This window comes from Myotis daubentonii, chromosome 8, assembly GCF_963259705.1.
Source record: "Myotis daubentonii chromosome 8, mMyoDau2.1, whole genome shotgun sequence".
NCBI classification, from domain to species: domain Eukaryota; kingdom Metazoa; phylum Chordata; class Mammalia; order Chiroptera; family Vespertilionidae; genus Myotis; species Myotis daubentonii.
Genome location: NC_081847.1, coordinates 46,668,691 through 46,683,756, shown reverse-complemented (window position 1 = coordinate 46,683,756; position 15,066 = coordinate 46,668,691). Strand labels below are relative to the sequence as shown.

At 36.9% G+C, this 15,066-nt stretch overlaps 1 protein-coding gene across 2 annotated transcripts; it reads right to left on the bottom strand.

Annotated features, from left to right (window-relative positions):
• Positions 1–2,097: 2,097 nt before the first annotated feature.
• On the bottom strand, positions 2,098–14,629 carry SERPINB2 (serpin family B member 2). 2 transcript variants are annotated; one of them, XM_059706314.1, is made up of 8 exons: positions 14,476–14,629; positions 10,077–10,253; positions 8,196–8,312; positions 6,854–6,982; positions 6,222–6,339; positions 4,146–4,288; positions 3,394–3,558; positions 2,098–3,064 (listed from the first exon to the last, which is right to left on the bottom strand). In XM_059706314.1, exons 1-8 carry the CDS (start codon positions 14,539–14,541, stop codon positions 2,660–2,662), a joined length of 1,320 nt encoding a protein of 439 aa, XP_059562297.1. In that variant the 5' UTR covers positions 14,542–14,629; the 3' UTR covers positions 2,098–2,659. The 2 variants fall into 2 exon arrangements, with proteins under 2 accessions (XP_059562297.1, XP_059562298.1); XM_059706315.1 differs by lacking the exon at positions 6,854–6,982.
• Between the last annotated feature and the right edge of the window lie 437 nt (positions 14,630–15,066).

Genomic DNA, 15,066 nt, shown 5'->3' with positions numbered 1-15,066 from the left:
GAAAGAAAGAAAGAAAGAAAGAAAGAAGAAAGAAAGAAAACAAGTAGAAGAACTCCAGGTGAATCAATGTTATTCTAATAGGAGTCCAGAAAAAGAAAGTAGGTAGAGTTCAGTTTGTGTTGCTGTAACAGAATAATATTGACTGGAAGGCTTAAACAAGAGTGTTTCTGACTATTCTGGAGCCTGGAGATCAGAATGCTGGCATGGGTGAGTTCTTGGTTAGGGCTATCTTCTTGGTTCACAGATGGTTGTCTCCTCTCTGTATCCTCACCTGGTGGAGAAAGGACGCTCTGTTCCCTTCATCTCCTTATAAGGGCACTAATTACATCATGAGGACTTCACCCTCACGACCTAACCTAATCCTAACTCCCAAATGCCCTACCTCTAAATACCATTATATTGAGAATTAGAGTTTCAACATATGTATGGGAGTGGGGAGGACACAAATGTTCAGTTCATAGCAATGGCTGGGAGTTTCCCAGAACTGAAACAAGATACAAGTTTCCAGATAGAATAAAGCTGCTGATGAACAAGATTAATTTTTAAAACCCATTTTAAAAAGTACACAATGCAACAAAATTTCAAGAACATTACCAAAAACAAAAAGAAAATTACTAGAACTACAAGGAGTAAGGATGATCTTGACCTCAACTTTCCCATCAGCAGCTTTGGTGCCAGAAGATAATAAAATTAAACCTTAAAGTGCTGAAAGTGCTTTGAACTTAGAATTCTACACTCATACCCTAACTCAATAATGACAGTGCAATACAGATATCTTTGGACTCAGAACAGTGTAGAAGGTTGAGACTTATTGCCTTGCTGAATGAATTATGGAAGTACATAGATAAATGAATCTAAAAGTAAGAGAATGCACAAAACAAGAACCTCTAATTTTCAAGAATGTCTTAGAGAAAGTAAAACACAATTCAAGCCTTAAAAATTATTTGACTGAATAATTTTCTGAGATTCTGTTTGATCACCTGACAGTAAGTAAATAAAACCAGAGATAGTTTATTACTTTCAAAGATAATAATCATAATGACTAGTATTTTTAAATACTTGCCAAAAATTATTTTAATTGCTTGTTATGCATGATTTCATTTAAACATCATAGCAACCTTATAAGAAAAGCATTATTTTCTATAGTTTACACTGAAAGAAAAGAAGCATAGCAAAGCACCATTCTTCATCCATGGTAAGACAACTCAAAAGTGTTAGAACTGGGATTTGGATGCATATAGTCAAAGTCTTGAGGCCGCCTATTTAGCCACCATGCTCCATGGGTCATCCACCCCTGCCTTCCTTCCATCATAGGGAGAGTGGAACCTGGGTTACATTTCCAACATCCAGCCACACTTCTGTAGCCAGACTCTCAAGCCAGTTCAGACCCTCCAAACTTTAGATGTCTTAGTTCCTAGGTCTTAAATTATGTTAAATTCTACCTCTGACCCACTTAAAAGCATTGAGTGCTATTTGGAACAAACATCCTTAAAAGAAGCTCTCCTGATGGGTGTGACTCAGTGGTTGAGCATCAGCCTATGAACCAGGAGGTCACAGTCTGATTCTCAATCAGGAAATGAACCCAGGTTGCAGGCCCAATCCCCAATGTGGGGCAATCCCCAGTGTGGGGCATGCAGGAGGCAGCAGATCAAATTTTCTCTCTCATCATTGATGTTTCTATCTCTTCCTCCCTCTCCCTTCCTCTCTGAAATCAATAAAAATATTTTTAAAGAATGTCTCTTGTTTTTCCACTTATGCTCTGCCACCAGCCCATCTTAACTCCTTTGAACTCTCAGATCAATGACTGTGACCTTGATTCTATGTATGAACCACTGGATTTGGCATTTATTCCTGATGTTCTTGAGGTTTAAACACCAGTGTCCAAAGAATGCTAACTATTCCTCTGAATTGCTACACCTTTTGCTGCCTTGAAAAGGCAGCTCTAAACCATTTTTCACACAACTCCATTCAATCCCAAGACTGGGGTTCTGTGTAAAAGGGGTGGTTATCTCTTTGGCTCCTTTATTCTGTCCTGAGAATCATGCTATAACAGGTCTCATGATCCAAAGATCTAATAAAATGACAACAAACAAATGATTGTGTGGAAACATATTTATTTATTGTGTATTTGTAATCTTACATCAGTTATAGTCACATCTATGTGATATATAATGTTACAAATGCACATAATATATACTCTCTTGTTGTTCAATGCTATCTTCTAGGTTTTTACATAGAAGGGGATGGAAAGATACCTACTCATCCTTCCTCATAAAAACAAATAAATGCACTTCCTTGGAAAGAAACATAACCGATCACCTGTTTTCTGAAACTGTATCAGCTACATTAGACAGTTAACAATAATAAAATTATATAAAATAATAAATAATACAATAAAACTTAATGCTATAAAATAAACAAAGAATAAGGGAGAACTAAATGCGACATCATCCCATTTTAGGAAACCAATTAATAGGGTTGCAATGTTATGTTTGACAGTTGTCTGGTTATTTCTGTATTTATATTTAGTGTGTAGTAGAAAATTGTTCAGAAACACAGAAATACATAGAAAAAGTCCCTACACTTTTGGTACTTATAGCAATTCTGAGGCTTATACCTCATGCTACAAAATTCTGTTCAGAAACAGAAACTTCCAACTTTAGGGAGAGACGAATCTGCCAAAAAAGAGAATGGTCTTAGTTGTTTTGTGCATTATAAAGAAGAGGAAAGGATGATCAGCCACAAACTGTGGGCCTCCATGGCCAGTTCTCCCTGACATGATAGCCCCAGTTCCAGCAGTTGCTTCCGTGCCCTCCTCATTGACTTCCACAGTGGCTTGATGAAATACTTCAGACAGAAATAGTTCATCTCCTTCTGACATTCCTAAGAAATTGGCCTGGCCCTTGACGAAGGCATCATTCATGCCCATGCTTCTCAGAATGGGTTTGAGTTCATAGTGCTCTTCTAATTTGAACTGAGGGATGTACGCCTCAACATCATCTTCTGCCATTGAGTCTTTGTTGATCCAGTTGTTGAGATTGTCATAAGTTATTTCACCTTCCAGCTACAAATCCAAAAATTAAAAAAGAAAAACACAGTGAGTGCTTAGAAATGAAGGAAAATAACTTCTAAGTCTAATGTTAAAAATCAGTGACTTTAACATTACTACAATGTGGGTGATATAAAAGTTTAATAGATTGGTAAAGTTTTTGTAAGAAGGTAATACGTATGACATAAAATGAATGAAAGTTGGAGACATGCCACACTTACTATCAACCAATTCACATATTCATGTAAAAAATTGCACACAATTTCCTAAGGTGTATACATGTTCAGCATAAAAAGCAAGTTTAGTCCCAGAAATCTGAAACAACTAAAGTTGGAATGGCTTACCAACTCCAAGCCAGTAGACACATTAGCAATTTCATCTGGAAGTAACATGAACATGCTGACATCTCCAGCATATGGCAGTTCTAGAATCTGAACCTTTAGGTCTTCTATGTATCCAATATTCAGTTTTTCATGCAAGTACATCATCTGTACAGATTTACGCTGAGTCTAAAGTGATTAAAGAGTAAAATATGAAAGTTAATTCTAATATGTCAAGAGACTTACAATTTAACATAAAAGAGAATGGGTTCTGCTTTAGTATTTAAGAAATATATTTTTAAAAATCAACAAAATAAATTATTTGTATACAGTATTCTGATCTTACTACCTTTTTCAAGATTACACCCATTATGGACAATAATAATAATACTAAAACATTTGTTTAGTACCTATCATGGGCCAAGAACTCTGCTAAATCTCATTGAATCCTTAACAATAACCTTTGGAGTTCGATATTATTATCCAAGTTTTGCTGATTAGAAAATGGAATTCATGGAATATAAGTAAGTAGAGCCTACATTTGAGTCTAGGAATTAAGTATAAAGCCCATGGTTTTTCATCATTACTCATATGACCTCATAAAATTACTGAGTGGTATTCAGTAGTTAGAACAAGTTAATCAACTATCCAATGTCCATAAGTTATAACTAGCACATCATGTAGTGACATTAACAAGTGGTCTTTATTTTTTATTTCTCTGTCTTGTCTAAGACCCTACAATACATGTTAGGAAAATCTGTCTTGTTGTCTCATACCGAGTTCACACGGAAAGGATAAAGCCCGGTTAATTTCTTCTGAAATGGAGTTTTCCATTTTCCTTTGAAGTAGACAGCATTCACCAGGACCATCCTGGTCTCCGAATCTACAGAACCTTCAGGTAACAAGTTTGAAATTTTACCTACAAAAAAATAAAATAAAAATAAAATAAAGAAAAAAAAGATGTCTGTTTAGGTCTAATGATCAAAAACTGTGAAATTGCTATAATTTCTTGAATCTTTTGAGTTGCCATTTAACTCAGAAGACACATTTGGCAAATTCTACACAGATGTTGATCTTTAAGCTCAAATTTTCCTCTCAATTTATTTAAAGCATAAGTAAAAATCAGAGCAAATTCCTCAGAAGGTTTTCAAAATTCAAGGGAAAATGAAGAAGTAATGCATTTAAAATTTAGAATTACTATCAAAATTGCAGTGGAGATTTTCACTTCCTTTCATATTGTTTTCTCAGTTTTACAGTTGCATAAAGTTATTTAACTCCATTGGAAATGAAAGATAGTCTCTTAAGGAAGATAATAGTGTCTTTCCACAATATGTCACATAGTGCTCTTGCTAGATCTGGTCTAGACAGTCTATGGGTTTGACCCATTGATTCACTCAAGACAATTTTTTTGGAAGTTTAGACTTATACAAGGAGTAATGCAGATTCATGAGCTGAGCAAGGAGGAAATGTCCTTGTGGGGCTGAGAGTATTATTGCAAGTGACAGTCAAAATCAGGTCTGAAAAATATGTGATAAATTCTGTAATAGAGCTAAATAATGCATAATACTATGACGAAAAAGAGAAGGAAGTAAAAGAGTGAGCCAGAGAAGGTTCTCAGAAATGAAAACATCTGAGCGTGATACCTTTTTTAAAAAAGTTATTTAAGAAATAACTCATTATAGTGAATACCTACTCTGCATTATTTAAACCACTAAATACATTATTTTATTTAATCCTCACAACTACTCTATTAGGTGAGTATTAGTGCCATTTTACACAAAAGAACACCATTGTGAGAGAGGTTAATAATCTCAAGACTACAGTCTTGGTAACCTAGTCAGGATTCTGTCTTCACTGTCCTCCCCTCTCCAGTCCTACTGACAGAAAAAGGACTAATAAAAAGGTCACTGTATTCTGACCAGCTTCAATATATCTGCTCAATATCTCGGCTCAATACATTCCCCAGGCAATTAAAATTCTTCGTTGCTATTGAAATCTACTAATGTTTTATTTAACTTTATGGTGCATGTGGCAAAACTAGTATTTGATCATAACAAATGAAACAGAAAATTCTCTCAAATTATTATAAAATTTGGTAAAACAATCAGCCCTGATTACTCCTTGGCATTTTGGCAATATAACTGATATTCATTTACAGCCATTTGGCACAATGCTTAAAGAGAAAACTTAGGCTGTTCTCAAAAGGCATAACTTTCATGTGTCTTTAATTTTGCACTTCATTTTTACTTTCACTTCTTTAATCTTCACTTTTCCCATCTCCTTTGTTGCAGCAGTTTGTCAGTGTTTTAGAACAGTGGTTTAAAAATCCAGAATGGAAATGGAGAAGTAATATTAATAGATCAACTACTTTCTGAGAGACAAAAATATTTTAAATTCTATAGCACTTAGTTCATGTTTTTTCCCTGTAATGGTAGCTAAGCAATCAAGACACACAATTATTGCTGGAAATGATGTTTTAACCTGAGAAGTTAAGAAAATCCTTTTTTTTGGTTTTTTTGTTTGTTTGTTTGTTGTTGTTTTTGTCCACAGTGGATGGAGTGTCACAATTATTTCAATCCTGCTGTTTTCTATATTTGAAAACATCTACCATCTGTCATATTCTAGTCTAATGTAATATCAAAAATCCAATTATTTGAGTATTAAACATATGTCTTCTATTAGTAGCCCTCAATTAAAACACTCACTAAGCCAAATATGAATAAGGTTGCATTAACCAAAGTAACTAGGGTTGAAAAAATTTTAAGGGATTAAGGACTAAGTTTAAGGATGGTTTTAAAAAATAGATTTGATTTTCTAAGTGGAAAGAATAGAAAATATTTCCTTGGTTTTACCTTTGGTTTGAGTCTCAACCCAGAAATTAATCTTTTTTCTGGCTCCTTCTGCACATTCTAAAAAGTCAACTTCCTGGGGTTCTGTAGAGTAATATTTCTTAGAGAGTCGGATGTATTCCTTTAAAGCAGAAAAATACAGGAGGTTACATAGAATATATGCTAAACAAGCCTTTGTACAATTGTGAATTATGGGCTTCCTGTCAAGACTGGAGGACCTGAGGTTGGGGGGCAGTAGGGGTAGAGGTTGACTATGGGGAGATGCTGCTGACAAAGAAAATGGTGCAGATTATAAGCACTCAGTGGACCTCCTTCCCCACACTCCAGTCCCAACACTACTTGCCCTCCCGCACTGTTCACATTATAGACAGCAAATAAGAAGGAGGTGGACCTTGCAGACAGTGACTCTGGAAGTCAGCTGTGTTCCTCCTGACTTACCCTGCAAGTGGGACTTTTGCAGCAGGTAGAGAAGCACCCACAGGGGGAGCACAGGGACACTGCCAAAGCTTTAGGGAGCCTTAGGGAACCCTGTGCAATTCTGACTTTCCCTACAAGCATGAATCCTAGAGAACAGCTTTGAAAGTGACCTCACTGCAGGTTTAGGTCCCTGCATTTGAATAACAGGCTGTACTTACTTCCTTGAATTGCGCAGTCTTCTCTCCAAACAGCTTATTGGCACTTTCCAATATGTAACCCCCCTTGGTCTCATTGATAGCAGAGATGAGATCATGGAAGCCTGAATGGATTGCGTTTTCAGCTTGTACCTTGAACAGAAAGGAGGGATCCTCTTTATATAACATGGGACTGCTAAGTAAGATCTTTCTTAAGCAATGGTATTTTTTTATATAATAATAAAATACTGCATTAACATATACTTTTTTCTGGTACTTAAGAGGAATCTCTGAGAAAATACTTTTGATATGGATGTGGTGCAAAACATATAAGATAATGTTTTACTTGTTTCATTATTTTGCCCATAGATTGGATTTAACCTATGAAATAACCAACATCCTAGAAGAAAGTGAGGCTCCTTCTATAGTTTAGTAAACCTTAAGGTCTCTAAGGAATTTTTATATTAAAATTTTACTTTACAGATGTTACTTTACAAGAGATTGTTTGATTTTGGGTTATGGGCTCACAATGCAATATTCAGTCATGTGTCATAGAACTGTACCTAAAGTTTGTAAACAGGATGACAGACATGGGACTCAGTCATAGCAGAAGACTTACAGGTGACTGACAGCTGTCTCCAGAGACTCGGCTGCATCTCTATGTATAGGCCCTCTCCACCTCCTTTAGCCCTCAATTCCCTCTGTAACAGCCAGAAAACTATGGAAGATATTGCCACATAACCTTTCTCAGGAGTGTAATTATGGAAGTTGGTTACCAATAGGAACACATCTGTGTCTGTTCCTGGATAGCTGATAATTAACAAATGGAGTATTGAGAAAAGATCATACTACTTGAGATAGATGATAGATGATAGATAGATAGATAGATGATAGATAGATAGATAGATAGATAGATAGATAGATAGATAGATAGATAGATAGATATGGGGGATATATATAGGTCATTGGCCTCTTATGCAGTCATTGAACCTGACCTTCTTCATTCCTCAACTATTTGTCACTCCTTATCCTTTCTCCTCTGGAAATCTGCATTCATGCTTGTGTATTCTAGGAGTCTCTCTACCATAGTTTTAGAATAAATTACACAAACCCAACTAGAGGCAGGGTTGTGTGACATAATTTATAAAGAGTCTTGGCCTAGAAGTCAGGAAGTCTGCATTCTGCTCTAGCTCTGTCCTTTTTTAGCAGTGAGACCCTAGAATATTTACTTAAAGATTCTGAGTCTTTTTTTTCTGGAAGTGCAGGGATCTGTACTAAGTTCCTTCTCAGTTTAATGTCATGACTTTAAGACAAGAAGATTTTAGAAATGAAGTACAAAAGAAATATGAATGAATGAGTCATATACCTTCAAAATAGCATCAGGATAAGTGACCTGCATCTGCTGCATGAGCTGACAGCTGGTGTCTTTCTCTGGGGTCACTGGGGTCACTTCATGGACTCCAACATTGTTAAACTGAAGCACCTACAATTGAAATTAGAGGGAATGATTACATTACATGTTCCTGCTAAATTACTTAACTTTTAAACCATTGCCAACAGGTACCTCTTCATGGCCCGATGTCTAGTTCCCTGTCATTGTGTATGGGATACAAACACAGATACCTTTTATATGTAATATGTGTCAGTCAACCTAAATTTCCCTCACAGGAATCAGTATGATGTATTTTATACTAATCTATATACTACTCATTAGTCTCTAGGCTCAGAAAGCTTCAATGCCTTCATAAACACTGTCAAAGCCACCATTTTAAACAGATAGGTCTTGTTCCCAAAGTTTGTGCTCCCTCCTCCAAGCCAAAGAGCTTCTCCTCTTGCTTTTAAGTAGGGAATTAACCAAATTTGCTTTTGAATTTTAAAACCTGTACATGCAGCAGAATTACCAAAAAAAAAAATGATTTAAAATCTTGGCATAGTCCCATGTGCTCAAGCACTTTCCAGGTACAGAGAAACTGTCTTGTGCCCAGAGCAACCCATAAGCTACTTTTCTTTTGGTATCAAAAACAATGGTTTTATTTTAACAACTGAGAGTGCTCTATGTAGCATATGCCTTAAAAACATATTGCTTCAGAGTGCTAGTGATTTCTTTACTTTTAAAAAATTAAGACCCTGATGTGTTCTAAAGTTGTGCAGTTTACTGTCTTTATTTTTTCAACACAAAGAAAATAAAGAGGAAGGAGGGTTGCAAAATGTTGCTGGCATCAGAGTTGAGCAAACTGAGTTTTGTTGTAAGTCTTGATGTTTAAACTGCCACAAACACAGGGAGTGCTGCAGCTATCCCTTTCCTCCTGCAAAGACATTGGCCAACACTCTCACTCTTCAAACAAGGTCCATTCTAAATGGGTCACCGTGTACTTGGGAAGGATATATACACACTCAGGTGCAATTCTCATGGGAAACCCCAAGGTAGCCAGTGGCATTTTGGTGTGACTGAAAGCACAATATATGCCTGTGAGAAACCAGAGCATTCAATGTTAATGTTCATGTACATGTGCATGTAAAAGAATTTTAATTATAGGATGGCCTCGTCTGGGTCACTGACCTAGGAGATAATAGGATCATGTGAATTTTCAATGTGTTGAATTCATCCCATAGGAATATTGCGATGTGCAGTTGAAGTAGTCCATTGTATTTTTAAGGCCCAAGCCTCAGTAAAAGGGTCCCCTGACTGAGCTTTGTCCATTCACTCAGGAAGGAAACCAGCTGCCGGACACCCTTTCCATCTTGATTTTGAAGACTGACCATCAGGCCAGGCCGCATTTTGCTCACATGATCTCACGGGGTTGATAACCTGGCTGAGTCAACATTGCTCTCCTTGTATCTCCAAGAGTGTGGTGACCACGGCTCTGGGACATTCTTTTCTTTTTTGTGACACTCTCTTAAAACTATTCAGAGTAATTAATTCCATTAATAAGCAACAAACACAAAAAACATATAAAGAATGAAAAACACTTTCAAATATTAGAATATTATAATGCAAGATGTTGTCAGTATTCATCCTTGCAGCCCTGCAATATAAGAAACTCCTATATGCCTTCTGCTATCTACAGTCAATTGTTCATGATTTGCCTATTGTGTAGATTTGAATCTAAGGGACTAATGTTGTAATAGCAGGTGATGATTGCTGACCTTGAGATTGCCAAGATATCTCAAGCCCACACTCAGAGCAATTCTACAATTTGGTTCAGGAATCATTCAGTCCGTATTTAGAGTTTCAACAGAAACTTACCTTTGCCATCTGGTCTGCAGTGTTGCCTTTGGCACCCAGGTAGACCATGACCATGGTGGATGAGATGCTCCATGGAGAGAAGAAGAGATTCTGAGTGGTGCTTGTATTTGCCAGATGCTTAAAGAAATTGATGGCAAAAATTGTGTTTGCCACATAAAGGTCTTCCATTGTTTCAATCTAGAATGAAAGTGAGGAAGAAAACACAACTCTAAAAGATGAGACAACATTTTGGGTGATGTCATTAGAGGTGTAGTACAGGCTGTACCCTGCACATGGTAAGGGCTTCCTCTCTGTTCTGCCTTCATGGAACAATAAGAAGTAGAGCAGGGATAGCATTAGGGTTATGTGACCCATTCAGCCATATGGGCCCCAAACTTGGTGCAAAACTGTGCTTTTACCATCTTGAAATTCTCAGTAATTTTAAACAAGGGGCTCTACATTCCCCTTTTACATTGGATTCTGCAAATTTTTCAGCCAATCCTGAGATGTAGTAAACAGTCTTATGATGAGTAGTAACACTTCATATAATAATGATAATAACAACAATAACAATAAATAGCATTTACTGCGTCTTACTATATAAGAGAGTCTGTTCTAAATATTTTACCTGTACTAACCATTTTGTACTTACTGAAATCCTATAAGGAAACCCTAATTCCTCTTTTACAGAGGAAGAAACTACTGCACAGAGAAGATAAGAAAAGTGACCAATGTCACTTGACTAGGAATTGAAGTCAGGTGGGTGACCTCCAGGGTCATGCTCTCAACCTCTATGATACACCTGCAAATAAACACCACACACACAGGAAAATTCACACATATTCAAACATATGCCACCTGCACACATATTCATGTTGTCCCCCATTGAGATGGTAAATCTTCTTTTAAATATCCTACTTGTTGAATTGGCTTAGACTCATTGTTTGAGGATTGGAGCTTTCATAGTACTACTCATATCTGCTCCCCTATACACACACACACACACACACACACACACACACACACACACGTCACAGCCTTGCTACAAAGAGCTTCTAATGCCGAGTTCATTATTGGGAGTGCTGGGAAGGCTCCTTTCCTCTCCTGCCACATGCTAGCAATGAAGTCAATGCCATACAAACTGTGCAACCTTATACAAGTTAGTTAACCTCTCTGAGCATCAGGATGGAACCTATATTTTCAATGAAGGTAGCACTGTAAGAATGATCCTGGATATCTCATAAACACACACACACACACACACGCACACACACACACACACACACACACCAGATCAACCATCTGAAGAAAAATGACAGACACACCTTCCATGACCAAAGCCTTCCCATGCAGCCAAATGCTTGGACACGCCCAGATGTGTGGGAGTATCTGTGGGTACTGGCCAATGATCATCTTTCTGGCTGCATGTTATGCTTTTGTAATGGCTTATAACACACCCTACAATTACCAAAATATATGTGTATCAAACAACATGGACACTCATCATTCCACAGGAAACCGTCTTGTGGAAGTGGTTTCCCAGAGCTGGGGAGGAGCTGGGAGGCCCCCAAGATGAGGCATGCCCTGCAGCTCTTGCCTAGGCTCACTCAGCAGGGCTTCCCAACCTGGGCCAGCACTCGCTTCTCTGCCTAATCCATGTCTTATGTGAACACTTGGGTCATGAATATTTCTTTTTAAGAAAGTGATTGCACTTTGTATCAACATTTCTCATTTGAAACACCACCTGAATGTATGTTATCAAGACAAACTAGTAAATTAAGTAAAGCTTGTCTCTGAAACTCCCTCACCTCTTCTTCTCATTTTATCTTCACAGGATCTCTATGAGGCAGATACTATGATCTTCACTGAGAGTATAGGTTCCATCCTGATGCTCAGAGAGGTTAACTAACTTGTATAAGGGCACACAGTGTGTATGTAATTGTGCAGGGATTTAAGCCTAGGTCTGCTTCAGAACCCACTCTATCCAATGTCCCACACTGCCTCGCCTGCTGCTGTTCAACTTCACTCTACAGTGTAAGAGTTTAGGCAAGTTTGTCACTTGAGAAATGCTAGAAAGAGGAAATAAGAAGAGGAAGTTTGCAAGTCTGTAATGCTCCTAGAAGGCTTTTTAAGTAAAAAGTAAAGTCATTATATTTTTTCTCTTGCTTCATCACTGACATTAGATTAACTGAGTGGCTCAGAAATGTGTTTCCTCTTCCGTTTTCCAATTTTAAAGTGTCTTTATAATCTTATTGGATAGATTATTTTTTGTAAAATATCTCAATATTTTGGAAATGAACTGAGAATTAATAAACAAAATATTTCTTTAACCCATGTGAAAAGAAAAACAAATAAGTGATCAGAACCAGAAAAGTAAATGTAGGTTTCTCTTGCAGCTAATTCTTTATAATAACCTGCATAGTCGGTCTCCTGGACACTAAGAAAATTTAAGTGTCAAGGGAAACTATCAGAGAGGGCTGTTAATGCCAAGTTGGGATTTCAGGTGGAAAAAAAGGAGATAAGGACAAAATTAAAATATCCCAATGCATTTACCTCTTTTAAAAAGAGTTGAAATTTTATTGGTAAAATAAGGTACAATGAACTGAATTTAACATTAAAAAATATATGCCTATATTGCAGCTACCAAACTGAGTTGTTTTGTTTAATTTGCATAATTTTGTCCCCAGAAAAGCATAGTAATTCCTGTTATACAGATGAAAATATGAAGATGTAGATTGCACAGCTAGTCAGTTTCGAAGCCTCCACTAAATCTCAGCCTTCTGATTGCAAGATGAGGGCTTTTCCTACATGAGACTTGAGAAGCTTATAGTTTTAGAAATCTCTGAAGGCATACATATACAGTGTCCAGTGACCCTGAGACAAGTTCAGGGTTTACATTTATGTGGGTGAGAATCTGCCTAAGACAGTGTGGTTCTCAACCTTGGCTGCACATTAGAATCACCTGGGAATCTTTTTAAAATCCTGATTTCTGGGCCTCATCCTCCGGAAATTCGGTTTCTTTGTTATGGAGTGGGGCCACAACATTAGTAACAAAGAAACAGAATTTCCGGAGGATGAGGCCCAGAAATCAGGATTTTAAAAAGATTCCCAGGTGATTCTAATGTGCAGCCAAGGTTGAGAACCACTGCTCTAAGACAATGTAAATTAAAGTCACAAAGTGACATCAAATAACACCATTGCCCAGAACAGGTAGCACCTGTTGTGAATTTCTTAAGAGTAAGTCATACAACTTCATTAGCTCCTAAGTGTTATGCTCGTAATTCATGTTGAATATTATCCTTGAAAAGAATGATGGAAAGCATATGTGGGGCGGGGCTCCATGACGTTTGTGGGAGTTCCTGCTACACAAGTTGACAAATGTGCCACTGAAACTTGGCACAGGTCATGAAGAACTCGGGAGGTGCCCCACTACCACAGTCCCTCTTCATGTTGGCACTGGATGGTAGATTTGAACTTTCTGTGGCATTTAAAACAAAAATTTTTGTGACTACACAATGCAAATAGTTTGAAGTTGACCTCAAAAATCCACAAGAACAAAGAAAATAATAATTCCAAGGAAATTTCCTGTTCAAAACGACCAAATTTCCCCCTCTTTTAAAAAGAGTTGAAATTTTATTGGTAAAATAAACACACACAAACAAAATAAAAAACAGTTTCTGGTATTTGATGACTTTCATAGTGGATAATTGCCTATTTGTGGAGTACTAAATTATTTATTGCACTATTACTTCAGTCAATTCAACAACAAGTTTGGCAGATTTTTCCCTTTCCCTAAATTGACCAAATATTGAACTAAATTCAATACATAGATTCTGGTAGTGAACTGACCCAACCCAGAAAGCTACTAATTTCTGATTATTTTAGATGAAAACTCAGTCATCTTTTAATTTTCTAAATATGTAAGTACAATTGATAAATTACTTTCAATTGCTTAAATGAATGTTTTAATTACCTTAACTATTCTTATTAAATTCAGTGTCAAAACACTAGCTAGTAAAGACTATACATATTCTAGCCTGCTCGACAAAATTAACATCACAACTTTAATGTACATTTTAGTTTGCTTAATGTTACATAGGCATTTGTGGCTTCTGAGATTCAAGATCAAGACACACACACACACACACACACACACACACACACACACACACTATCGTAGCCACGCTACAAAAGAGCTTCTGATGCTGAGTTCATTATTGGGAGTGCTGAACAGCTATAAATTTATTTCAAATCTTGCACTAAAATATTTTCAGTTAAACAACTAAACAAGAAAGCACCACTAAATTTTTACTCATCCTCTAAAAACATCCCATGTTTTGAATTTCATTATATTAGTAACACCAAGATGAGGGAAGAGAAACAATGAAACCAGAGTTCATAGAGATAGTCATGGAAATACCTTGCTATTCTCTGAGGTGCTGGCTGACAGGAAACGGTCCTCCAAGAGTTGTTTGAGTTCAGACATGGTGATGACTGGTTTTATAAAGCATGGCCCCTCCCACAGAGCAATTTTTTTTCTCTCTCTCTTTCTAATCTGTATCCTTTGAGTGATTCAACATTTTACTCAGAAAGAGCTTGTTTGCTAAGGTATCACTTCAGAAATTTGTTGGTAGGATGACGTCACTCAGAGACTTATGAATTTGGCAATATCTACACATGCCTGTTAACATTAGCTAAAGCCTGTCAGCCTCAGTTTAAAGGGTCTTTCTCTATACCTTCATTGAACGATAGTACTAAGTTCAACAATATCCCTTCTATCTTTCCACAGGTTTGTCCTGTGGGCTCTTTGTAATACATAAAGGCAATAGAATTCTTTCTTTTGCTTCTAGCAACCGCTTATGGGTCCTTTGGTCATGGGAAGAAAAAGAAAACTACTATCTTTCTCAGAAATTCTCTATTTTAAAATATTACATTTTTCTCAAGCTATAATTTCCTAAATAATTCTGGACTCCACTCTAATCTCCTGCCACCAGCCACACCCAATGCTCTT

Coding starts and splice junctions, on each gene's coding strand:
- SERPINB2 (XM_059706314.1), bottom strand. CDS start 14,541: ATGTCTGAACTCAAACAACTCTTGGAGGACCGTTTCCTGTCAGCCAGC. Junction 10,254..14,475: donor GCACCTCAGAGAATAGCAAG/GTATTTCCATGA, acceptor CTTTCATTCTAG/ATTGAAACAATGGAAGACCT. Junction 6,983..8,195: donor ATCCTGATGCTATTTTGAAG/GTATATGACTCA, acceptor TTTCTGTTCAAG/GTACAAGCTGAAAACGCAAT.